The sequence below is a fragment of the Callorhinchus milii genome, unplaced genomic scaffold (assembly GCF_018977255.1).
Source record: "Callorhinchus milii isolate IMCB2004 unplaced genomic scaffold, IMCB_Cmil_1.0 Scaffold5, whole genome shotgun sequence".
NCBI classification, from domain to species: domain Eukaryota; kingdom Metazoa; phylum Chordata; class Chondrichthyes; order Chimaeriformes; family Callorhinchidae; genus Callorhinchus; species Callorhinchus milii.
This window is the reverse complement of record NW_024704746.1, coordinates 422701-448175: the sequence shown is the minus strand read 5'-3', so window position 1 is coordinate 448175 and position 25475 is coordinate 422701. Positions and strand designations below refer to the sequence as shown.

Genomic DNA, 25475 nt, shown 5'->3' with positions numbered 1-25475 from the left:
TCCTCCACCACCTCTCCTGCCTCATCCACCTTAGTTGGACTGCACTCGCATGGTTCAAGTCCAACTTAACCGACTGCCTTCATTTCATCTCGGCAAATGGTTTCTCCTCCCACCTCCGCCTGGTGACCTGTGAGGTACCCCAGGGCTCCATCCTTGGCCTCTTTTTTGCATTATCTCTTTGCTCCCTCTGGGCCATGTCATCTGCAGACACGGGGTAAACTTCCACATGTTTGCGTATGACACACAAATCTACTTTGCCTCCTCCAGCACCAACTCCAGGTCCCCCCGATGTTCTATCAGTTTGTCTGGCAGACATCAGGTCCTGGATAAGTGTAAACTTCCTGCAGCTGAATATGGACAAGACGGAAGCCATATTCCTTGGCTTCCATCAACGTCTTCACTTCTGCAGATCTAAACTCCTGAACCTCCCTGGGTTCTCCCTCAGACTCACTGAATCAGTGCCCAATCTAAGCGTCCAGTTCGACTCCCAGCTGTCCTTTCTCATCCCCCATCCGGTCCCTGATCAGGACCGCCTTCTTCCATCTCCGCCACATTGCCCACCTCCGACTGTACCTTACCCCAAATGCAGCCGAAACCCTCGTGCATGTGTTTGTCAGCTCCCGCCTGGATTACTCCAACCCACTCCTCGCCGATCTCTCCAGCTCCACTATTCAAAAGATCAGCTCCTTCAGACTCTGCCGCCCACACACTGACCAGAACTAAACTCAGTACCCACATCGCACCAGTTCTGGCCCAGGCTCCCCTGGCTCCCCATCGCTGAATGGATCGACTTCCCTTCACTCTCTGGCACCTCCCTCCCTCTCCAACCTCCTCACTCCCCAATCCATCACCCGGTGCCTCCGCTCGACTGGCCCCGGCTCCTGCTCGTCCCTTGCACCCTCCGCCCTACCATCAGAGGTCACGCTTTCAGCCACTACATCCTGAAACTCTGGAACGCTCTCCCTCAATCCCTTCGCCTTGCCCGCGCTCTCCTCTCTTTCAAGTCCCGCCTGAAAACCTTCCTTGCTTACGGCCACATCACCCCCCACCCCACTCGGCTCAGATTCAGGCTCCGCCACTGTTAAGCGCTCTAAGACGCTACTCTCTGTGCAGGGTGCTATGTAAGTGCAATTTGTTGCTGAATTTATGCAGAATTAAATAAGACTGATTGAAGCTTTCAATGCTTCCAACTTTCTTCAATCGACTTGATATATTGAAAATTTGGCAAAATTCTCAGAGATTTAATATAACATTTCTCATTTTTAAGAATGTTAAACTTAGAATTGACAAAACACCCAAACCATATGGATTATGGCTTCGATCCTATGCCTTCAAATTAATTGTTATGAGATTACAAACAGTATAGTGCATAGGCGACAGGTTTTTTGTTATAAAATACAAGATAACATCATAAATTCAAAGCACTTAGAAGTCATACTTGCAGTTCAGATTCAAGATTGTATTGATTTTAGTAAAACTATTATTCTCCCTAAAACACATTTCCATTTTGCCCAAACTGCTTTATTCATCACAAATATTTCTACAAGCCCTAGTACACTTCTGACTATATTCCTACTAATTGGTGTTAGGTGTTTACTGGTCAGTTCAGATGATTGGTGTGTGCATTTATGACATTCAAATATATAGGATTCTTGTAAATGCAAGATTCAGGGATTAAAAAGTCCTGAGGATCCCGATGGGACAATAAATTGAAGCTGGCGCAACAATGCTTGGTGGCAGTGAGTTAATCAAATGTTGGGATTGTCACAGTTACCCTATTTTTGCAGTGTTTTGTAATGTGTAAATAATATGTATCTATAACTATATATCATTTAACGGCAATGGGGTGGCCTGCCCCTTTGAATGGGTTCTGTAAGATTTCAAGTTGCAGAAGCTGCTTGCAGCACAGAGTTATCAGCAGCCAACACGAGTTTACAACAAAGTATAGGTCCAAGGCTACTTGATGGACCTAACGAGCACCTTGTAAAATAAGACAGGGCGCTAGCGCGGGATAATACCCTCGCATTCGCATCGCACGGTGGTCAAAGCCACAGGTCTACATAAGGCAATGCTCGCCGCTCCTCATGGTCAGTAACTAATGGTCGTCATCCGATACGTACTGACGTGTACAGGACTAGAAATAAAGGTCACTTGGTACAAAAGCGTTAATAAAATTTCCACGTACATCAAGGGGTGAGAATTGTCGCAGGATGTATTAAAAGGTCAATATTGAGCTGAAATAGTGGGGTAATGCTGCCACTTTATGATGGTATTGACCGTACTTGGGAGTACTGTGTACAGTTCTTGTCGCCAATAGTTGCAGCACTACAAAAGCGATGTTGCAGTGATGGAGGAGATTCAGAAGAGGAAAACCAGAATTGTTGAGGGGATAGAGGAATTAGGTTATGAGGAGTGATCAGCTAACCTGGTGGAAAAGAAGGCTGAGAGTTGATATTATTGCTGCTTTTAAGATTCCAAAGGGAGCAAGTAATATTGACCATCACAAGCTGTTTCACCTTGTCCAGAACTGTAGAATGGGAGATGAATTCAAAACTGTGCATGAAGGGGGATGAATTCAAAACTAATCTACAGAAACATTATTTCATTGTGGTAAATCTACAGAAAAAGGTTCCCTAGGAAGACAGTGGAATCAGAAAGTGTCGATTCATTTAAACACAAATTAAATAGATTTCTTTCGGGATAAAATATATGAGTAATTTGAGTTCCTATGAGTCATAGAAACAGGAGTAGGCCATTCAGCCCCTCGAATCTGTTCCGCCATTCTGGCAGAACTCCAAATACCCGCCCTTGCCCCGAATCCCTTGACACCCTGACTGAACAAACATCTATCCACCTTAGTCTTGACAATGTGAATGGATTCAGCAATCATAGCTTGGGGAGAGATTTACACTACCTTCTGGTGAGAAATTGCCTCCTAATTTCACTCTAAAAGCCTTAGCTCTAATTTTAAGATTATGCCCCCTTGTTCTGGATTCCCACTTTCAATAGTTTCTCTGTAGCCACCCAATCGAATCCTGACATACGACAAGCGTGATACACTTGGGAGAAACAGGTAACTTTGGACCTATGGTTCCTAAAGTTCTCCCACCACTGGCGGCTTTCTCTCACCTCGTGCTCGTAGAGTCTGCTGTACATGAATCAATAGAGATTCAGGTTAGTCATCATCTCCATTACTATTGTAGCATGTGATTACCAGGATGGTACAAGGCAACGAGATGGACCTTGGTCTTTTTCATCCAGCAATTGCTATCATAGAATCATAGAATTATACAGCACAGAAGGTGGTCATTCGGCCCATCATGTCTGTGTCAGCTCTTTGAAAAGAGCTTCCAAATTAATCCCACTCCCCCACTCACTCTCCATAGTCCTTATCAACCCCATTCCCTCCCCACAGCCCTGCAAATTTGTCCTCCCCAAATATCTATCTACTTCTCTTGAAAGTTGTTATGAAATCGGCTTCCACCAGCCTTTCAGGCAATGCATTTCAGATCCCAACAAATCGCTGTGTGAAAACATTTCTCCTCTGTTTCTTTTAACAACTATTTCAAATCGGTGTCCTCGGGTTACCACCCCGGCCACAGTGGAAACCGTTTCTCCTTGTTCACCCTATTGAATCGCCACATAATTTTGAAACTTCTATTAAGTCTCCTCTTAATCTTCTCTGCTCCAAGGAGAATAATCCCGGCTTCTCTCGCCTCTCCTGATAACTGATGTCCCTCATTCCTGGTACCATCCTGGTCAATCTCCTTTGTACCCTCTCCAATGCCTTAACATCCTTCCTAAAGTGTGGGGCCCAGAACTGAACACAGTCTCTAACTGAGGCCTAACCAGTGTTTTATATAAAGGCTCATCATAACTTCCTGACTTTTGTATTCTATGCCCTTATTTATAAAGCCCAGTATCCCGGATGCTTTTTTAACAGCTGTATCTACCTGTCCGGCCACCTTCAAAGATTTACTATATGAACCCCCAGGTCTCTCTGTTCCTTCATCCCCTTTAAGATTGTACCATCAGCTCTCCTTATTGCCTCTCCTCATTCTTCCTCACAAAATGCATCACTTCGCATTTCTCCACATTAAACTTCATCTGCCACGTGTCTGCCCACTTTACCAGTCTGTCCATGTCCTCTTGCAGTCTGCTATCCGCAAACTTGGAAATTGCCCTCCCTATACCCAAGTCCAGTTCATTTATATAGATCAAAAACAGCAGTGGTCCCAATACCGACCCCTGGGGGACACCACTGAACACTTCCCTCCAGTCACAAAAACAACCGTTCACCACCACTCTCTGCCCTCTGTCTCCCAGACAGTTCTGTATCCACTGCCACTGTCCCTTTAATACCGTGGGCTTCTATATTGATGACAAGTCTCTTATGTGGCACTTTATCAAACGCCTTTTGAAAATCCACATAAACTCCATCAACTGCACTGCCTTCATCCGCCCTCTCCGTTACTTCATCAAAAAACTCTATCAGGTTTGTTAGACGTGATTTGCTTTAACAAATCCATGTTGACTATCCTTTATTAACCCATATTTTTCTAACTGAAAATTTATTTTGTCCCGGATTATAGTCTCTAGAAGTTCCCCACTACTGACGTTGGTCTGACTGGCCTATAGTTCCTGGGTTTATCCTTCTACCCCTTTTTGTACGGGAGAGTAATATTTGCAACCCTCCAGTCCTCTGACAAAGCCCCGGTGTCCAAGGAGGATTGAAAGATTGTGGCCAGAGCCTCCGTTATTTGCACCATTACTTCCCTCAGTAACTTAGGATGCCTCCTGTACAGATTGGATGGCTTATCTACCTTGAGCACCGTCAACCTTTTTAGTCCCGTCTCTCGGTTTATTCTTATCCAATTTCTCTCCCCTCTCCTCCGATAATGTGGCATCAGCTGCATCCTCTTCTTTTGTGAAGACAGATGCAAAGTACTCATTCAGTACATGAGCCATGTCCTCTGCCTCCACAAGAAGATTTCCTCTTTGGTCCCTAATTGGACCCACCCTACCTTTGAGTAACCTTTTATTCTTCATATGCTTCTAAAATACCTTAGGGTTCCCTTTTATGTTACCCGCAAACCTTTTCTCATACAGTCTCTTTGCCCCTCTTATTTCCTTTCTCAGTTCTCCTCTGTACTTTCTATATTCTATTTGATTATCTTCTGTATTTTGGACCTGACATTTATCATAAACTTCCTTTTTCTGTTTTATTTTAATCCTAATTTCCTTATTTATCCAGGGAGGTTGGATGCCCTACCTTTCCCTTTTGTGAGAATGTATTTGTTCTGTCCCCAAACTATCTCCTCCTTGAAGGCTTCCCATTGCTCGTAGCTGTTTCACCTGTCAATCTTTCTTTCCAGTCCACCTTGGCTAGGTCTCTTTTTAACTCACTGAAATTAGCCTCTTGCAGCTGAGTATCTTCCCCTTTGATTGCTCCTTGTCCCATTCCATAACTACTCTAAAGCTAATGATGTTGTGATCCACTGTTGTCCAGATGCTCTCCTGCTGAAACCTGCTCCACTAAAAAAGTGGCCAAAGGAGCAACGATTTTCTGAAGACTTCCAAAGTTACCGTTAACTTGGTCCAGTTTCCATACATATTTTGAGCACATCACAATGCTGATATTGGACCATAACCTGCCATTCTTCCACAAAACTACTCAAACTGTCCAATTGAAAGTTTCAGCAATCCAAGAAGGGTCTGTCCAATTTGTTTATGTCTATTTCCTTCTTCCCTATAGTTTAAGTAAAAAAAAATAAAAGCACTCAATTAACCATGAAAAAAGTTGACATGAAAACATAAAAGTAAAAAGATGTATACTATAATACTTGCATTTGATTTATTTGCATTAATAAGATTCTCCCTCAAAATACTGGGGAAGATAGAAGTTTTAAAAAATACTATTGAGCAAATACAATAGTAGCATGGACTCATATGGAGAAATGTCACTCCAGTGGACTGCATCGAAAGAATGTTACAATGTTGGCACATCAAACCCAGTTTTGAATCTACCTCCACATATAGGCCTGTCAAACACAGCCAAATGGTTTAAGTGATATGGAATTCTGAAGACAGTATAACAGTTGTGAGCTGTCAGAAACTTTCCTGCTTGAGGCATGAAAACCCACATTTCAAACAAATGATGCATTTGCAGTTCAATATACAACTGTGAGGAAGCCGTGGAAACATTAAAATAGCTTGTGACTCCAGAATTAGATGTTCATGGAGACAATTTGGAACCTACTGTGTTTTTGCTTTTTACATGGATGGATCATTAGACTCGTCATTGGATGATATTGTGAAAATAATGTCAGTCCTATTGTATTTTACTCAAATACACTCCAGGATATCATTCTAAGTCTAATGGGTTAATTTTTATGTTTCTGATTGAGCAGACTAACCTGCTGATCAATTTAATACTGTCCATGTGAATCTATCATCATAATGTCAAAAAAATTACAACTGACCATGTACACTATCTTCTAAAAGTGTCAAATTTCAAACCATCAATTTTTTTCTTCTTAGATTGATGATTAAAATACCTGCTATATTTGTTCTCAAAATCTTTAGTTCACTGGCATGAAATACAGAATTAACCTTTATACAACAGTGAATACCTTCCAACATATAACATTATAAAGATTTAATTCCTTCATTCCATCAGTTGAATATGCCAATTAGGATGTTTTTTATACCACACAACAAACACAATATATCCACAGTTTAATGATCAATGCATCACACACGCAGTTACCAGCCATAAAACTGGGGTAACAGCTACAAAAGTCAACTGGTGTAAAATTCTCAAACTCAATGCACTTATAGCAAAAAATCCATTAGAGATAAAAACACAATTTATTATTACCATAATTTTGTTGAAGACCTGTATAATGAAGGAATCTTCCTTATTCAAGATCCCTACCTCTCCGACCTGCTTACTCCCACATCCTCCACTCGAGTGTCTCTGGCCTTCTGCATGTCCTTTGTGCCCTCCTTTGGTGGCCGCACTTTCAGCTACTACACCCTGAAACCTGGGAACACTCTTCATCTGTCCCTCCGCCTTGCCCCCTCCTTCTCCATCTCAGGTCGCGCCTGAAGACCTTCCTATTCGACTGTGCCTACGGTCACATCCCACTCCCCCTGGCTCAGCGTCATGCTCCGCCACTATCAAACACTTTGGGATGCTACCCTGCAGGAAGGGCACTATATAAATGCAAGTTGTTGTTTTTATTCATACTTTTTCACCAATTCTATAGAGTTCTTTCTATGTTCACAACTAAAAACTGCTCTCAGTAGCATTTTCCTTACTCCAGGCTTGACTGCACTTCAGTTCATACAACGTTGTGCTCATTGACCAGTCTGCCTCAGGAACCTTGTGAAAGATTAACAACTTGAATGAGCAAACTGTTGTATTTCAAGCCAAAAATAAGTCTGAGTCTGGATGGACAGTCTACATACAGCATTCGAATATTAACACAAATTTGGTAAGCTTCATCTAAAAAGCAAGTAAGAAACAAAGTGAAGTTAAACCACAAAACCTTTAATGATTTGGAGTTAAATATAAATTTAAATGCCAGAAGGACAACCCAACATAGAATATTTTGTTCATGGGCAAATGGGCACTGCGAAATGAACACTTTTAAAATGGCTTTGTCCCAACTAACATAAATGTGTTAGGCTTCAACGGAGAAGTGCAGGTAAAAATCATTAAGCACAAAAAGTACTCTTACTTGGAATCTTTTCATTGGGTACGTAAATTTTATTTGTAAACTTGTGCATTTTGCATGATTGTTGGATAACCCTTTCCTTCTATTTATCAGCCTCATCTCCAAAGCATGAACCACATGTAACATTCTTAAACATAGGTCAGGCAAGCAAATGTCCTGCTCCACAGTAACCTTTAATATCACCCAGCTTAATAGGATAGCAAGATCAGAAAAAATGTGTTCTGCCAAACTTCCTGTCTAAATCATTTCAAACAAATTCTATGCATTTATGCATGTTTTAAAAAAAACGTTTTTGTTTCTGCAGCTGTCTAAATTCCCTGGGCAGATAATAAAGATTGACATTGTGCTGTGGCTCTCTTTCCAGCAATGTCTTATAGAAATCAAAGTCTATCGGTGTTCCTCATCTGCCAAAGTTATCATAACTTTCACTGCTCACTCCAACATATTCATTCTATTGCAGCAGGATTACTCATTCACAGAAGTGATTTGAATTTGAGGGTTATTCCTGATCAAGATATTTTATCTACTTACTAGACACAAAGTGTGATATAAGGATAATCAGCATCAATCACAATCAGACATTTCTGCATTAACTATTAAGCCTGGTGCTTAGTAATGTGACACCACAACTTCACGAGGGATTATGGAATATATGATTTATGGTGTATTAAGCGACTAGTTTCCAACATACATTTGAACATGTCTGTATCTTGAAGATACCTCTCTGCTTTAAAAAGTTGTAATTTGCAAACATTGCAAGTTTTTTCACTGGGCGTGAATAGCATATCAAAAACTCAATAGTCTTTTTAATCTCAGCACACTGGTAATGCCAGTCTTGCTCGTGCTATTTTACTCGTGTAGAATCTAGTTATCATTCAGTTCCCTATCTAATTTGAAGTGTTTAATAATTTGCAGTATGTCACTATGGGGAAAAATATGGGGAAATGTAATAAAACTATTGATAGGAAATGGCACAATGAGTTTTAATGAATTGAAAAGAGTATCGGGATTTTAAAATAGAAGACTCTGATGAAATCTATATTGAGGATTTTTACTCCTCCCACAGGAGGTTTGACTTTAGTATGCTTCGCTCTCTTATTTGAATTAGGAACAGCTGTTCTTTAAAGAAACATCCTCTATATCAATGTTCTTCCTTTCCCTTATTCATTAACATGAGTCTTCAATTGTTTTGGTAATTCTTTCCATCTGCGTGCACACATAGGACTTCCAAAGCACAGTGGACTATTTTCACCTGCACCTACTATATTCAGTAATTTTAATTACTGTACTTTTTTTTACAGGCGACTTGCCAAAGAAACACTAACAGCACTCCTGAAGGTTAATTTTTTTTTTACTCTTGGGTCTAACCTGCCCATAAGAAACGTGAAACTATCCATGAAAATAGAAATTGGCTAAAATTCATAAAGCTCCCAAAAGTACTTTGAGTGGAGTCCTGCAGCTTAGTGGTTTAGAGCACTAGCCTGGTAAGCAAGAGGACTTGGGTTCGATTCTCAGCAGGGCAAAACGTTGGGCAAGTTTCTTACATGTAAATATGTAATGTTTATATCACTGAATGAACTTTAAGCAACAGAACAGCACCTTCAGGTCAGGAGGACTTCCCAAGGACCTAAACAGTCAAGGATCCACACCCGAGCTGGTGGTTGGAATCAGGAGGGGTGGAGGGTGGGGAGGGTAGGGGTAGGAGGAAGACTGAAGGCGCGGTAGAAGAGGAGGGTCTTGAGACGGATCTTGAAGGAGGCGAGGGAGGGGGTGAGGTGGAGGGACTGTGGGATGGAGTTCCAGAGGGTGTGGGCAGAGAGGCTGAAAGCCCGCCAACGATGGGGCAGGCAAGGCGTGGGACATGAAGCAGTTGAAATGTTGAAAAGGAGGGGACCGATGAAAGAGCCATGAGCCTGACGTGATGGTGCGGGGGTGGAGGAGAAGCCGTTAGTGGAGACAAAGTGGAGACAGTGGGAGAAGGCAGGTTCATGAGGGTTGAGCTGAGAGGAGATGGTGGAGGAGGATAGAATGGTCGACAGTGTCGAAGGCAGGAGAGAGGTCAAGGAGGACAAGGAGGCAGAGAGAGCCCTGGTCACAGATGGACAGAATGTCGTTAGTCACTTTGACCAGAGCTGTAGGCAGCACGAAAACCCAATTGGAGAGGTTCATACGGGAATGAAAATACATGCGATGAGAAAGAAGACAATATTAATGGTCAAACAGTAGGGGAACCAAAAAGCAATGAAAACATTTATTAAATAGCAGAAAGGTTCTGAGATGCAGGAAAAGCAAAGAGTAAATAGAAATTCAGAGGAAATTAAAATGCTGTTTTTTTAAATTGATTTAAAAAAAACTTAATTAATGAGTTTACAAAAGTAATTCTAGCTCTTCGTTTTTCTTTCAAAGCTATAAAAAGTCCCACATATATTTTAAAAAATCAATATCTGCCTGGATTATGCATTTTTTTTAATTAAAAAAATCCAAGGCACCAGACAAATTTAGTTAACTTGAAACTGGGTTAAATAAAGTCACCTTTCAAATAAATGCATTTCTTTTACATTATGTTTAACATTTCTCAATTCCTTTTCCACTTCTTTTTTATTTCAGTAGCAGTAGTTGTTTTAAGATATTCTAGTTACCGAAGTGGATGCACAACTGTGTTAGAACAAATAGCCAATTACTTCTTTAGCATTTTGTTTCAAAAGCAACTTGTACTGACATTCAGGCTGGAAGTGGGCACAATGAAAATGACATTCACAAATTCATTACAGCTGCCTCACTAAGGAAATTCTGTTAGCTTTCTGTTCAAAGTTCATTCTCTAACCCTGTTTAATTATGTAAACCTAGTTTCTTTTCATGGAAGAATTGCTATTCCCCATTGTTTCCCCAGAAGGACCAGTTAGATTTGGAGAGTTTGATTTGCAGTGAAGTCTCTGGCTTTACACTTCCAGGCAAAAACACTTGTTATTAGCTTCTTCAAGCTCGTTTCTGTTCCAATAGATGAGAGAAAGAAAAAAAGAACATGTAACAGAAAATATAGGCAACTGTAGTATTCCCTGAGGAAAGCTCCAAAAACAGGTGGAGCTTTTCAATATATGAAGCCTGAAACTTTGGTTGCAAAATCTTAACATTCAGTTCCTCTATATCCTCTAAATTTAGTTGGTTTAGCAGAAGAACTGAACTACATCATATTGTGCTGAAAAACATGGATATTTTCTGTGGCTGATTACATTTTTCAATATTGTTGTTTTTATGGTTATTATAAAACAGCTTGATTGCTCCCCTACAGTTTCAGAACTTGGAATGCTTAAATCTCTTCAGAGTGAAGTGGAGACTGAAGGATACTTTTTCCTAATGCTTTTGTGGCATCACTTCTTTGTTAAAATGTTTGAACTCGAATTTTCAAAGCAGTAATGCTGCTAAATGTGATCTATTTTAACAGCGGGAAATGTCACACCAGGAATTTAAACTTTGTTTGCCAATTGGTAGCAATTACACTCACATTAATGTACCATGGAAATGTAATAAGATTTGTAACCTTATATTTCAATATTACCTGAATGAATTTGCAAATGATCACTTTTCGCGACATAATTGTTTGCTTGCGAAAAAACAAGTCATGATCACTACGGAGTCCTGTAGCTCAGTAGATAGAGCACTCACCTCACAAGCGAGAGACCTGGGTTCTAGTCTCAGCAGGGCGAAACTTTGGGCAAGTTTCCTTACTCCACACAGCTCTGTTTACCAGCAGTAAGTAGGAACCCGGTTGTTAGTCAATTAGCAGATCGCTTTTCCGGGGTTAAAAAAGACTTCCTTTTTTTAAAAAAATTGGTCACTCAATCCACAACTGTTTGTGGGACGCTGCTGTGAGCGGTTGCCGCATTTCTCCCACAAAATATACAGTCAATTCACTTTACAGCATATTCTGTGAAGACGTCTCGAAGATGTGATAAGGCTCTATATCAAAAGCAAGGATTATTACTATTAAGTCCTACTACTAACCACTCCTAAACAATATTAATTTCCCAGTCAAGCTGCTGTTATGATAAAAAAAGTATCAATTATTTACAGTTCAATTCTTTTACATATGCTCTTTTCAACTACTGAACTTTAAAAAAATACATTCACTGCATCACTTAACTAAATACCTAATCTCATGTTATTGTCCAATTACATTGAACTCTGGAGCTTCAGCAGAAAATATTTTAATATTTTTTTCTTCCCGCTATACATTTAGCTTGGCTCAGTAGTAGTACTCTCCTCTTGAGTCAGACGGTTGTGGGTTCAAACCCCATGTCGGGACTTTGAATCACATCGTCAAAGCTAACACTCCAATGCAGTGCTGGGGGGTGGTGCACTGTTGGAGGTACCGTTGTTCGGATGAGGCGTTAAACCCAAATTACGTCTGTTTGTCCAGGTGGACAATAACGATCCCACGGCACTATTCAAAAAAACAAGTTTCTCTCTCGGTGTCCTGGCCAACATTTCTCCAAATAAAATTGGTCATTCTCTCCGTCTTGAGGCAATTCGTCAACGTGATACAGCTCTATATCAAATGAAAGAATTATTATTTCAAACAAAGATTAGATAATTCTCTTTTCGGAAATAACATTATGGGATATAATACTTAGGTAGTTTGGGACAAATGAGCAAGTGACCACCAGGAAGGTGGATGGCGAACTAGATAGACCTAACTTACACACTACTAGATGTATTTATTTACCTCCCCGATCCCAAGCTCAGTTCTGAAACACTAATTGTCTAGCGCCTTGGGATGTCCTCCCGACGTGAAAGGCGCTATACAAATGTAATTGTGTTGTTTGTTTTTGTTACGATTGGATAGTTCAAGAAAGAATTCACCTGTGCGTCATCGCTCATCAAACATCAGTAGGATATGTTTAGAAACAGAATTAAGGAAGCACTTGAGATTTTATCATGAAATGTGAGCCTGTCGAATAAACAGAATGCAGTAAACTCGCACAAGTCTTATCTTTATAAATTGCATAATCATCCAAGTGGTAGATAAAACTGAGTCCCATTCAGTTTCCTATCAAAACTACTTAAGATTTCTTTGCACTAGTTATATTAATCATCTCCTAATTCGTAACATGCTCCCCTACCCTCCATTACTCCAGCACTTATCGGCTATATTGAATCGCAGGAAATGACGTCCTGACCTGTCGATGTCAGAGCACTAACCAGCCAGCCGCATTAAATCGCAGGAAATGTAATCTTGATTCGTCACCACCTGCCCAGAAGAACTTCATTTCCCGGATATAAGTTCACATGCGGCGACGGGTCAAGGCACATTGAATCCAAGAGAAACATAGTCTTGGCCCATCACCGCTTATGCATTTCCCAGCTGCAGTGACAAAGTATCGCATGCGCCGCTTACCGGCTGCATTGAATTACAGACATGCAGTGTAGATTTGGATTTTATACAATTTATACAAGTTTGCCGATAAAATGTTATAATCCTAACCGGTACGACTTATGTAAGTTTTACTGTATCTAACATGACAGTGAGTTTGATCAATTGTGAATAAAACTACAATGAGTCATTGTGCCACCAAATTATTAGCCTTTCACATCTATAAAAAAATTGCCATGACTCAAAATCACCAATGTGCCACCCTACAATTAGGTCACTAAATTGCATGCCAAAGTCAGGAAATTGGGATATTCAGTCTAAACATACCATTAAGCACAGGTTTAAATATTTTTAACTACACTTTCCGTATAATTTCTTAATTATCATAAGCCATAATTGAGGAATGGAATTCACAGTATTGCAAAAGCAGAGATTGACACTCTATTCTTGGGTAACAAGCCTTACACCTCAAGACATTTTGCCTCTGCGACCATTTTGTTTGCATGCTACACATTTACAGAAAATTCAGAGCAAGTAAAATAAGCAAAAGTATATTAAAAAAAGCTGACACTTTAACTATGCGTATCATTAGAAACCAAATCACGTCTACTTTAATTAGTAGAATTACTTTTGCAGGTGGGAGAAGTTTTGGTAGCGCTAAAATGACAGGTTAAAACTAACATTTATAAAATAATTAAGCTATTGCAAAGTTCAGGCATTAATCGAGAGAATGCAAAGTCATATATTCCAACTGTCATCAATTTTACTGTCAATTGTCAACAAGTTTAAAAGCTGTCCTTTACCCTTTTGGCAATTCTTTCCTTGATTTTCCTCTCAGTTTTCCCCCTTTTCCCATCCAACACATATCAGAGATCAAAGCTTGTCTGGATGGATCAAATCTCCACCTATCCACTGAGTTACAGAAGTCTTCAGAAGTAAAATATAGTTTGATAACCAGTATTATACAATCTGGCATTGTATGAATACAATGCTATTACATTAGTGAAACATACAATTTAGAGATATGAAATTAATTCTACACAACTAAACAAAAATATGATTACATTATTTTTTCATCCTTCTGTTATGATTTATAGAAGTTAGCTTATGCTACAAGAAAATAATTCTGTATCCACTTTAGAACTTATATTTCCGTATATCTGTGCATTTTGCAGTAAATCCTGTAAAGCACATGATAAGGTGCTATATCAAATGTAAAGATTATTATTATTAATAATAATTATTATTATTACTATTTCCAAAGATTTACGAACACAACTATTTGTCCCCATTGAAGATGTAAATTCTTTATATGAAAATACATGAAAAAATATAAATTTCTTCTTGTAGGATTATTGTCTATTAAGGAGTCAGTCAGCTTGGTTCATTTGGTAGCACTCTTGCTTCTGGGTAAGAATATTGTGCGTTCAAGCCCCATGTTGGAACATGTGCTCACAGCCAGGCTGACACTCCATTACAGTACTGAGGATGATCATATTGTCAAATTGATTGTTTTCAACTAAGAAATTAAACCGAGCTCCCAAGCTGCCTGTTCAGATGGAAGCACATGACTCTATTTGAAATGAGACAGGAGTTTTTTTTTCGCATTCTGGCCAAGTCTTACAAGCTGATTCCTCAGATTCCACTGCACCGCTACCAGTTGTTACCCTGTTGCCAGGCTGGACTTCTCAATGCTACTTCCCAAAGATTCCCAGAAGCAGAACAGGACCTGGTCCTCTTCTGCTGCTGCTAGTTCTTCAGGCACCACTTTGCTGTCCTTTGTGTTGCTTTCTACAGCTGCCAGTACTGCAGACACAATCCTGGAGCCAGATTCTCAGTCATTTGAATTCCACACACTCCTTCCTCAGGTATAAGTGGTTCCTCCCGACGTGAAAGACGCTTTACAAATGTTATCTTGTTGTTGTTGTTGATGTTGTTGTTGATCCCTCCAACATACTGGAACCAAATAAAGCGTCTTTCTGTGATTGGACCAAAGTCAGTCAATCACAGGAGAAAAGGCTGCCACAAAACCAGAAAATGACTGAATAGATTTGCTCTCTGAATCCTGTTACAGCCCAATCTAATGCCACATCACAGAATCACAGAATTATACAGCACAGAAGGAGGCCATTCAACCCATTCTGTCTGTGCGGCTCTTTGAAAAGAGCTTCCAAATCAACCCCACTCCCCCACTCTCTCCCCATAGCCCTGATCAACCCCACTCCCCCCTCATAGCCCTGATCAACCCCACTCCCCCGCTCTCTCCCCATAGCCCTGATCAACCCCACTCCCCCGCTCTCTCCCCATAGCCCTGATCAACCCCACTCCCCCACTCTCTCCCCATAGCCCTGATCAACCCCACTCCCCTCATAGCCCTGAGCAACCCCACTCCCCCGCTCTCTCCCCATAGCCCTGATCAACCCCACTCCCCCGCTCTCTCCCCATAGCCCTGATCAACCCCACTCCCCCGCTCTCTCCCCACAGCCCTGATCAACCCCACTCCCCCGCTCTCTCCCCAGAGCCCTGATCAACCCCACTCCCCCGCTCTCTCCCCATAGCCCTGATCAACCCCACTCCCCCACTCTCTCCCCATAGCCCTGATCAACCCCACTCCCCCCATAGCCCTGATCAACCCCACTCCCCCCATAGCCCTGATCAACCCCACTCCCCCGCTCTCTCCCCATAGCCCTGATCAACCCCACTCCCCCGCTCTCTCCCCATAGCCCTGATCAACCCCACTCCCCCGCTCTCTCCCCATAGCCCTGATCAACCCCACTCCCCGCTCTCTCCCCATAGCCCTGATCAACCCGACTCCCCCGTTCCCTCCCCATAGCCCTGATCAACCCCACTCCCCCGCTCTCTCCCCATAGCCCTGATCAACCCCACTCCCCCGCTCTCTCCCCATAGCCCTGATCAACCCCACTCCCCGCTCTCTCCCCATAGCCCTGATCAACCCGACTCCCCCGTTCCCTCCCCATAGCCCTGATCAACCCCACTCCCCCACTCTCTCTCCCCATAGCCCTGATCAACCCCACTCCCCCACTCTCTCCCCATAGCCCTGATCAACCCCACTCCCCCCATAGCCCTGATCAACCCCACTCCCCTGCTCTCTCCCCATAGCCCTGCAAACTTGTCTTCCCCAAATAATTATCTACTTCTCTCTTAAAAGTTGTTATCAAATCGGCTTCCACCAGCCTTTCAGGCAATGCATTCCAGCTCGCTCTGTGAAAAATAAATTCTCCTCATATGACTCCAATGCCACATAAAGCTACAATTCTCATGAATGCAGTATGGAGAGGAAAGCTCTGGATAATATATATCAAAAGGAAAGTCAATTCTGCAAAAAGATGTCTCAACAATTAGGAATACAGTATCTGCATTTGTTACTTTATCGCAGTAATGTAAGTATGCAGGGGCAGAAAGAGCTGTTTGAGGGATAAGTTAGGAGTGGAACCAGGACAGTGTCGTGCCACAGAGGTTGAGCCGAAAGGAACATGAAGGAAAGATAATGGAGAATGATGACAGTGTCAAAATCTTTGAATAGGTGAAGGGAGCTAGGAAGTCCTGGTTGCAGAGTGAGAATATGTTACTGGTAATCATTAGAATGAAAGATGGAAGTCATTTTCAAGCATTCCCTCTCCAAAAAGACTGCAGGATTGATGCAGAATAAAACTTCCCTCTGTTCTAACCACAAAAGGGCCGGAGAAACAGTACCTCCTGTAGCACCACTGTGAATTCCTCCACTTCTCAGACCTTACATTACTATGGCCAGTTCAAGTGAGTTTGTTAATTTACTATGAATTTGTGCTGAACTATGAGTTTAAACTATCCAATGCTATCATGAAGGACTTACAGGCAGCAGAGAAATGTCATTTTCATTCCATCAGTATGGACTATTCAGACTCAGAGCCCATAGCTGAAAATGGCAGTACAATAACCTATAAACCTGATGTTTAAAAGAGGATGCACAAGAGAGTAAATCACCTTTCATATCGAGCTGAAAAGAAAAGTAGGATTGCTGAAAAAAGACATCACAGCACATGCAGAACTTACAACTAATTGATCCAACAATTTTAAGTGGCGATACTGTAAAATGAAGCCTTGTTGGATGCACATATTTAAGTGATTAAGAGACTAACAAAAATATCTTAACTGTAACAGCATGCACAGCATTTTACAGGATTTAGAAATGTAGAAGTACCATGTTGGCCTGCTGGTGGATTTCACAACTGGTGCCATTCCATCTCTGTACAGACTCTTGGTTTTGCTGAAGTTGACAATGTTGAAAATGACCCTCTGAAAAGAATCGATTGAAAATAAAATTAATTAAAAACTAAAATCTTTTGCCACTTGCGTATTCTAAATAAAGTACCAGTTTTGGTCTGTGCAAATAATAGCCTGCTAGAATAGATTTTGTTTTTAGGATATTCAAATACACAGATGTACAGTATTAGATTTAACATTACATTTTCCTTGAACCTGGATTGTGGGTTTACAAATAGCAGTGCTCATATTAGCTAGGTATGTAAAATCTGCAGTCAAATATCTTTTCAATGTAATTGACTAGATACTCAGCCTGTGTGAAATATTCATATCATGTAAAGTACCATTTTTACAATATCAGGAACACAACTAATCACAAAAAAATTACTCTTATTATAAATAATACCTTTGACAGTTTTTCAGTATCTATTTGGCTATGCTCTTGTTTCTTAGAAATCATCTTTTTTCAGCCGATTAATTTGATCGTATCTGAGATGCAATATAAAAATATAATCAGCACACACCGTAATACGATGGGCCAATATCTCTAATATCAACACATTGAAAAAGATATTGCAAAATATGGGCTACAATATCCTGTGCTACATCTCACAATCTCATGAATCCGTCAGCATCTCTAATGTATGACTAGACTGTATGTTTCCTTTTATAATTATGGATCAAGAGTCAGAATCTGAGTTATAGTGATAGTGTAAACTACAGTAGATAGAAATACAGATTTCAATTTTTTTGATACCTCAGTTAAAGTAGCCATTTCTTTGTTAAAATGTAGTATTTTAAACATTCTTATGCTTTGCAATAATATCTTATGTACTGCAATGAAACTACTCCTCTAAGAAACACAAGGGTATATTAGTTTTCTCAGTTTCTTTTACCCATGGGAGGACCTTTCAGAATAAGAATTGGCAAAAGTCTTATTTACCACCGTAGAGCTCAAGTTTGATTTAGGATGTCTTTGATCATTTGATGGCCCCAAAACTTTCATATATAGACCAGTTTGCTTTCATGGCATACTACACTATCCTTAAATCTTGAATGCCTTTTCAATCCCAAAAGTGAACTCCTGAAGTGATGTAAACATAACATGAAAGTAACGAAAAGATGAATATCACACACTAAACATCTTTCTGAGTGGAATGGCAATACCAAACATCCTGAATTCAATCCTGTCAACTAGTAGGAAATAGAAAATGTCAGATACTTTTGTAAATTTAAGCATGAGAATTGATGACTGGAAAATACAACATAATGTGACATGTTTTAGAATGATTTTGAAGACAAAAGCTTTTGCATTTAAAACAAATAGCTATTCCAATAAATAAACACATTCCTAATTATTAGATCATTTTTAAATACTTTTATAACTCCCGAATGAGTAATATTATCCAAAATGCCCAGCATTTTACATTTGCAAGCTTATTATCAGAAAATGTAACAATGTGTACACTAGGTTTGATTGAGCTGTCCCTGAAGGTTAAATAGCCTGTCAAGTTTCAATGAAACGGTTCACACATGAACAATGGTCACTTGGATGAAGTGCTGGAGGGTAACCAGCACTCATGAAACAACACTGCCCTAGAAGAAAGAAGGAGTAAAGTGCCTTGAAAGAAGGGAGGAAAATTGGTAAGAAATATCTCTGTCAACACCTATTTCAAATCGGTAGCCATTGATACATACCTTCCTTTTGTTTTCCAAATTATTCCAAATGGGATGCACAATATTGCAATAGAGCAAGCAGTTATGAGAGAGGGCTCCAGTGTTCAGTCTCATTGATTTTATTTATAAGCTCTCAAGACAATGCTTGTTCAAAGATTCAGTGAAACTAATTAAATGCTATTATTGCTACAATGTTATTTAATAAAATAAAAAATATTCCTTGCATTTGATGACGTCTTCTAGACGTCTCAAAGTGCTTCACAGAATATACTGTAAAGTGAATTGACTATTATTTGTGGGCGAAATGCGGCAGCCAATTGCACACAGCAGCGTCCCACAAACAATGGTGGCTTGAAGTGACCAATGTTTATTATTGTTTTTTATTCTTGAGGTATTATTATTATTAGGTGTGTGGAGTAAGGAAACGTGCCCAAGGTTTCGCCCCGCCAGGAATCGAACCCAGGTCTCTCGCTTGCGAAGTGAGTGCTCTAACCACTGAGTTACAGTACTATTTGACAGTACATTATCAGAATGGCCCCCTGCAAAATATAGAACATCTTTTTCACTTTTGCTGAATTGACACTGTTTTTGTGCAGCTGAAATTATGAGAGTGACTTAACTCAACTTGGATGTTTAGAAGCAACACTCAAACTCTGCAGCCAAAGTTTATAAAATGTAATCCTTTTCAAACTGCAGAATACCAAATAATAATGTCCTAAAGTATACGCTTCACAGTCACTCGTTCAGGCATTCTGATAACTTTAAGTTCCATAAAAATATCAATCTCCACTTTCAGTTAAAAATGTAATTTTGTATGATGGAGCTAACTGTTGTCAAATATCTATTTTGATCCCTTTTAACGCTTTCTACAGAATTTAGTGTTTTTGGATATTGTATTTGGACATGGTCCAATAATAATAGTGCACGGCGGCAGCAAGGCAGCACTTCAAACCTCCTCTGAAAAATATCACAAGTAAAGGCCACAATAGGTGAACATAATCAGTGTCTTTCTACAGATGATTTTAATCAGCAACCCTATTTATCATTGAATAATTTCTACAAAATGCAAACTTCTTACCTCTCTATCCATATTGACTGAATCATCCATTGTTGAATAATTTTAAATTAAATACTCTTCCCACTTCTAAGCAAGAGTTTATTCATTATTAAAAATGAATTATTCTTTAAACACTGTGTTGTCTGCCATCAATAGGTACATCATAAATTAGAAACATGGAAAAACTATTCAGCTCATCAAGCCATTCCTCCACAAACCATTCCATAGCCCATGTACTATCCCCTCTAATCCCACTGCCCCACCTTCCTGACATATTGTTACTCCGCAAAAATTAATCAATTTCTCTCCTAAATCCCTCAATTGATTTTTCATCTATGATGTTCTATATTCCAGATTCTTAGTAATCTCTATAAGAATTATTTTCATCTCCATCCTATCCTGGTTTTGCCTTCGTTTTAAGGCTATGTTCTTGGGTTATTGTAAAGTGAATAGAAGAAATCCCAAAGAATCTCTGGACGATCAAGGATCATCTTTTAAGTACGTAAAGCAGCTTTTCTAACCTTTCTCCGGAAATACAGGTCCAACTCAAACTGGAATCGAAAAAACATTTTAATGCTATTCCTTATTAAGGAATGGAATGTTTTTAGAAATAATGCAATTTTGACCCCATTTATATTTTTGTTATTATCCTATATATACAACTTTTTAAAACTTACATAACAAAACAGTTTTATACCTTTTTTAAAACATATGGGAAGATTATAAAAGGGCACAATTAGACGTATTGAGCAGTCTGTATAGGTGTATCTCTATATGTCTTTAATTAAATATACTTAATTTTAGATTAATTTTGTGTCTAATGATATTGATTATAATTCTACTGCATAATCGTAATTAAATATTATCAATATCCCCAGAGGGTTTTAATTTAATTAAAGTCATTTGACATAGCCTTAATTAAATATTAAGTAACTGCCTTCCGATGTGTTCTAGTATGTGTGTGATTTAACCTTCTCCCTACTTCTTCCACTGTCTAATATCAATCTGATCATTTATCCACATGCAAGTATCCTATTAGCAGCTTGTGTGTCTTGCTGGCGCTTAGTTACAGTAATTGGTGTATGTGGGGGGGAGGGGGGGTTTGGTGGAGAAGGAGAAAAATGCCAAAGCAAATAAAGCAATTTGGATTCAGTGACAGTTTTCTTCTTGTTTCCAGTTCTTTTTAGTTTTTCTATGCTTGACTATATGCCCATCTAGGTGTTGTAATGGTTCAAAATTATTTTTTTTAGAAATTGTGAGATTTGATTATTTATTAAAATATGCTGAGCTTTGAGAAATAAACACCTTTCTAAACCCAGGATTATATCATCCCATTTAAAGTTTAAAAACTTAAAGCAATATAATCTTTAAGAATTTTTGAATAGTAAGGTATTCCTATCCAGTTCAAGCAGTGTTTTGAAACACTATTATATCTTACATGTGTGCTCCTTTGCAACACCAAGGTCCATGTTATTTCTTGCCCAGGCTTTGAGATAATGCAATTTTACGTCCATTTCTGCCTCTTATTTCAGCAGTAACTCGATCTTGCCCTCTATTTCTAAATTATGTTCACAGATTCTAATCTCCAATCCATCCACCTTCTTTCAGTTCCTCGTACTTGTTATTGTTAATCATATGGTCATCATAGCTGCATTCTTAAATGAACAACCTTCAACCCTCATTTTCCATTGGTTGACATAAAATGGATAGGGTGGCTTTTTAGATACACAGACCCCCAAGAGTCATCGGCTGAGAACTAGAGTTGAAACAGCGGCATCCCTGGAGTAGATTAAACTGTTAAGAGATTTTATTTCTGTACGTATGATTTACTATACAGTACTGTGTCCATCCTGGAATTTGGCTAATTGAAAGAATGTTTATTTCCTGAAGGGGAGTGCAAAAGGTGTTAAGTCTTTGTGATTTTTATCAGATGAGTTCACATAACTCAACTTCAGACAGTTTAGTTAACCTTTTGCACGACAGAAGAACAAACACAGCATCTAACTATAGATGGTATAAATGGGGTTTAGTAACCCTACATCAATGCAGAATTTCTACAAGATATAATTCTTTCAAAATTCACATTTGGGAAGCTAGTCAAACATTTAAATTTGCAATATCAAATGAAAAAGTGAATAAGTGAAAGTACAAAGCTATGTTTCATTGAAAATTCAACAATAATAATAATCCTTGCATTTGATATAGTGCCTTATCATGTTTTCTAGATGTTTCAAAGTGCTTCACAGAATGGACTGCAAAGTGAATTGACTGTATGTTTTGTGGGCGAAACGTAGCAGCCAATTTTGCACAGAAGTGTCCCATGAACAGTCGTGGATTGAGTGACCACATTATTATTATTTATTATTATTATTATAATACCGAATCACAGCATATATTTTAGAAAATTTACAGAAGAAAGATTAAACTATTTTAAGGATTGTTTTCAAGGATTTAAGAATGTTAAATATCCAATAACTTATAGGCACAACAGTCTTACTATAGCTAAAGGGCCTTTGTATTTCCCAGTACCCCAGGATTCCTAACATAGAAGCAGGATGGTATGACGTATGGTAAGTTCTGTGGATCAGCCCAGATTCATTGGATGAACATCGGGAAATGGAACAAACCTACATGAAATGATCTTGGACAGGCTCAACAAAATTCTTAATTGGCATAAATACGCAGAAGAAACAATGTCATTAAAAATGGTAATAAAAGAGGCGAGAGACTCCTTGATATGGAAGGTAGAACAGCAATTCATCACGAGTGTTCTTCTGAGGCTGAGAATGAGGCATATCATTTGGGTAAACAGAGGGATGTTTACTCAGCGTCTGACTGTGAATCAACAAAATTATAGACAGCTCTATGTGTTTCAACTGAAAATCCTCAGAGCAATTCTGTTCATTTTAAGAGAAAGGGATGAAGAGCATTTTGCCAGTTTATTTTGCCACTGGCTCCCCATCCCCCAGAGGATCGAATTCAAGATCCTCATCCTCACCTACAAGGCCATTCACGGCCTCGCTCCCTCCTACCTCTCCGACTTGCTATCCCCCTACTTACCTGCCCGTACCCTCCGTTCCTCTGGCTCCGGTCTGCTCCACATCCCCCGCCCCCACCGCCCTACCATCGGTGGCCGGGTCTTCAGCCTCTCAGCCCCGAGGCTCTGGAACTCCATCCCCCCTGCTCGGGTCCTGACCCAACTGTCCAGCGCCTTGGGACGTCCTCCCAATGTGAGAGGCGCTCCATAAATGAAATCTTGTCGTTGTTGTTGTTGTATTGCCTGGATTTTACGGGTGGAGCTATTTTACCATTCTCCATACAAAAAATTGATTCAATTTATTATATATAAATGCATCTTGAAAAACTTGCTAAAAGGCTAATTACTGTATCATTAAGACAATCTGACATAATTATGACTTGTTTCCAGGTGAGCTATTCAACAGAAACTAAGTCTCACATTCGTTTAAAAACATTATTGATCATCCTTATTACAGGATAGCTATACTAAAAGTAGACAATGGATTCATTTGCATGTCATTAAGTAATTCAAACAGCAGCAATCTTTAACTGTTATAGTGTTATGAAAATTGCTGATAATTTCACTGCACACTGGATAGCTATTTAACACAAATGTAAAAAGCAAAACTAATCATTTGCAAATGTGAAATAACACTTAACAGTTGGCAGTAGCACGTCTCATTCCAGATTTAATTTAAAAACACACTTATGAGTCTGTCAGGAGCTGCACATTAATCACATAAATAACAATGATGATGACTTCCAACTGTACTCTTCCACTTAAACAAAAGACTTTTGAATGAACATCTTAACTCACTCACGGAAACAGTATTTGTATGCCCCAGATCGTTCTTGAAACAACTGCTGTAAAACACTAATTAGTAAGTTAGCATTTTTATAACAATAGAAACTGTAACTTGCATAATATTACTCGAAAAGATAGTCTTCCAAATAATATTCAAGCAAAAGTCCTAGCAATCTGTATTATACACATGTCATATTTTGTTATACATTTTCATACACTACAGTTCTCTACCAGTTACTCTCTTCCCTGAATACATTCTCCACAATTTTCAAACAAACATGTGAAGAAATGAGAAGTGATGCATTTTGTGAGGAAGAATGAGGAGAGGCAATAAAAGCTGATGGTACAATCTTAAAGGGGGTGAAGGAACAGAGAGACCTGGGGGTCATATAGTAAATCTTTGAAGGTGGCCGGACAGGTAGATACAGCTGTTAAAAAAGCATCCGGGATACTGGGCTTTATAAATAGGGGCATAGAATACACAAGTCAGGAAATTATGATGAACCTTTATATAAAACACTGGTTAGGCCTCAGTTAGAGACTGGGTTCAGTTCTGGGCCCCACACCTTAGGAAGGATGTCAAGCATTGGAGAGGGTGCAAAGGAGGTTTACCAGGATGGTACCAGGAATGAGGGACTTCAGTTATCAGGAGAGACTGGAGAAGCTGGGATTATTCTCCTTGGAGCAGAGTAAGTTAAGAGGAGACTTCATAGACGTTTTCAAAATTGTGAGGGGATTCAATAGGGTGAACAAGGAGAAAGTATTTCCATTGGCGGGTGGGTCGGTATAGTAGTTGTTAAAAGAAACAGAGGGGAGGGGAGGAGAAATATTTTCACACAGTGAGTTGTTGGGATCTGGAATGCATTGCCTGAAATGCTGGTGGAAGCCGATTCCTTAACAACGTTTAAGAGGGAAGTAGATAATTATTTGGGGAGCAAAAGTTTGCAGGGCTATGGGGAGAGCGCGGGGGATGGGGTTGATTTGGAAGTTCTTTTCAAAGAGCCAACACAGACACGATGGACTGAATGACCTCCTTCTGTGCTGTATATTTCTATGAATTAGAAAAGGCAGTAAGTACTCTATTCCAGCAACCTACATTGAGTCAAAATAACCACTGTGGTTTTCTCATCAAGTGAAATACTCGGTACGTGTTACTAGCTGGAAAATCCTTAATCCATTAGTCTGCATTAACGGTGGTAAAATAGAAATCGTCCTATACTTTGCAGCAAACTATTATCTGAAAAATGTACAAAAATTCTGTTGAATGGAATGTAAATATCATTTACAGATATTCTGGGATTTTCACACAAGTGACAAATAGATGCAAATGGAAAATTCCATTGTAAAATATGTATCATACTACAGATACCAAGCAATGAGTTGAAACCTATGATCTAATCTAAACTTTCCAAAACATTTATAAAACACTCAAGCTTGGCTCGGATGACTTATGATATCAACTGAATCTTTATGACAATCTTATAAATTTAAAACCTGCTCTCTGACATTGATTATTCAATATGTTACCATGAGATCTATGTT

At 39.5% G+C, this 25475-nt stretch overlaps 1 protein-coding gene across 5 annotated transcripts in view; it reads right to left on the bottom strand.

The window, feature by feature from the left end:
* agbl4 (AGBL carboxypeptidase 4) overlaps window positions 1-25475 on the bottom strand; it is a 300075-nt gene that overhangs the window by 211142 nt on the left and 63458 nt on the right. For all 5 annotated transcript variants that reach the window (XM_007903659.2, XM_007903660.2, XM_007903665.2 and 2 more), the window contains one exon: window positions 17315-17409. In XM_007903659.2, the coding sequence (XP_007901850.1) occupies window positions 17315-17409 (95 nt within the window). The remainder of the gene's footprint in view (window positions 1-17314; window positions 17410-25475) is intronic.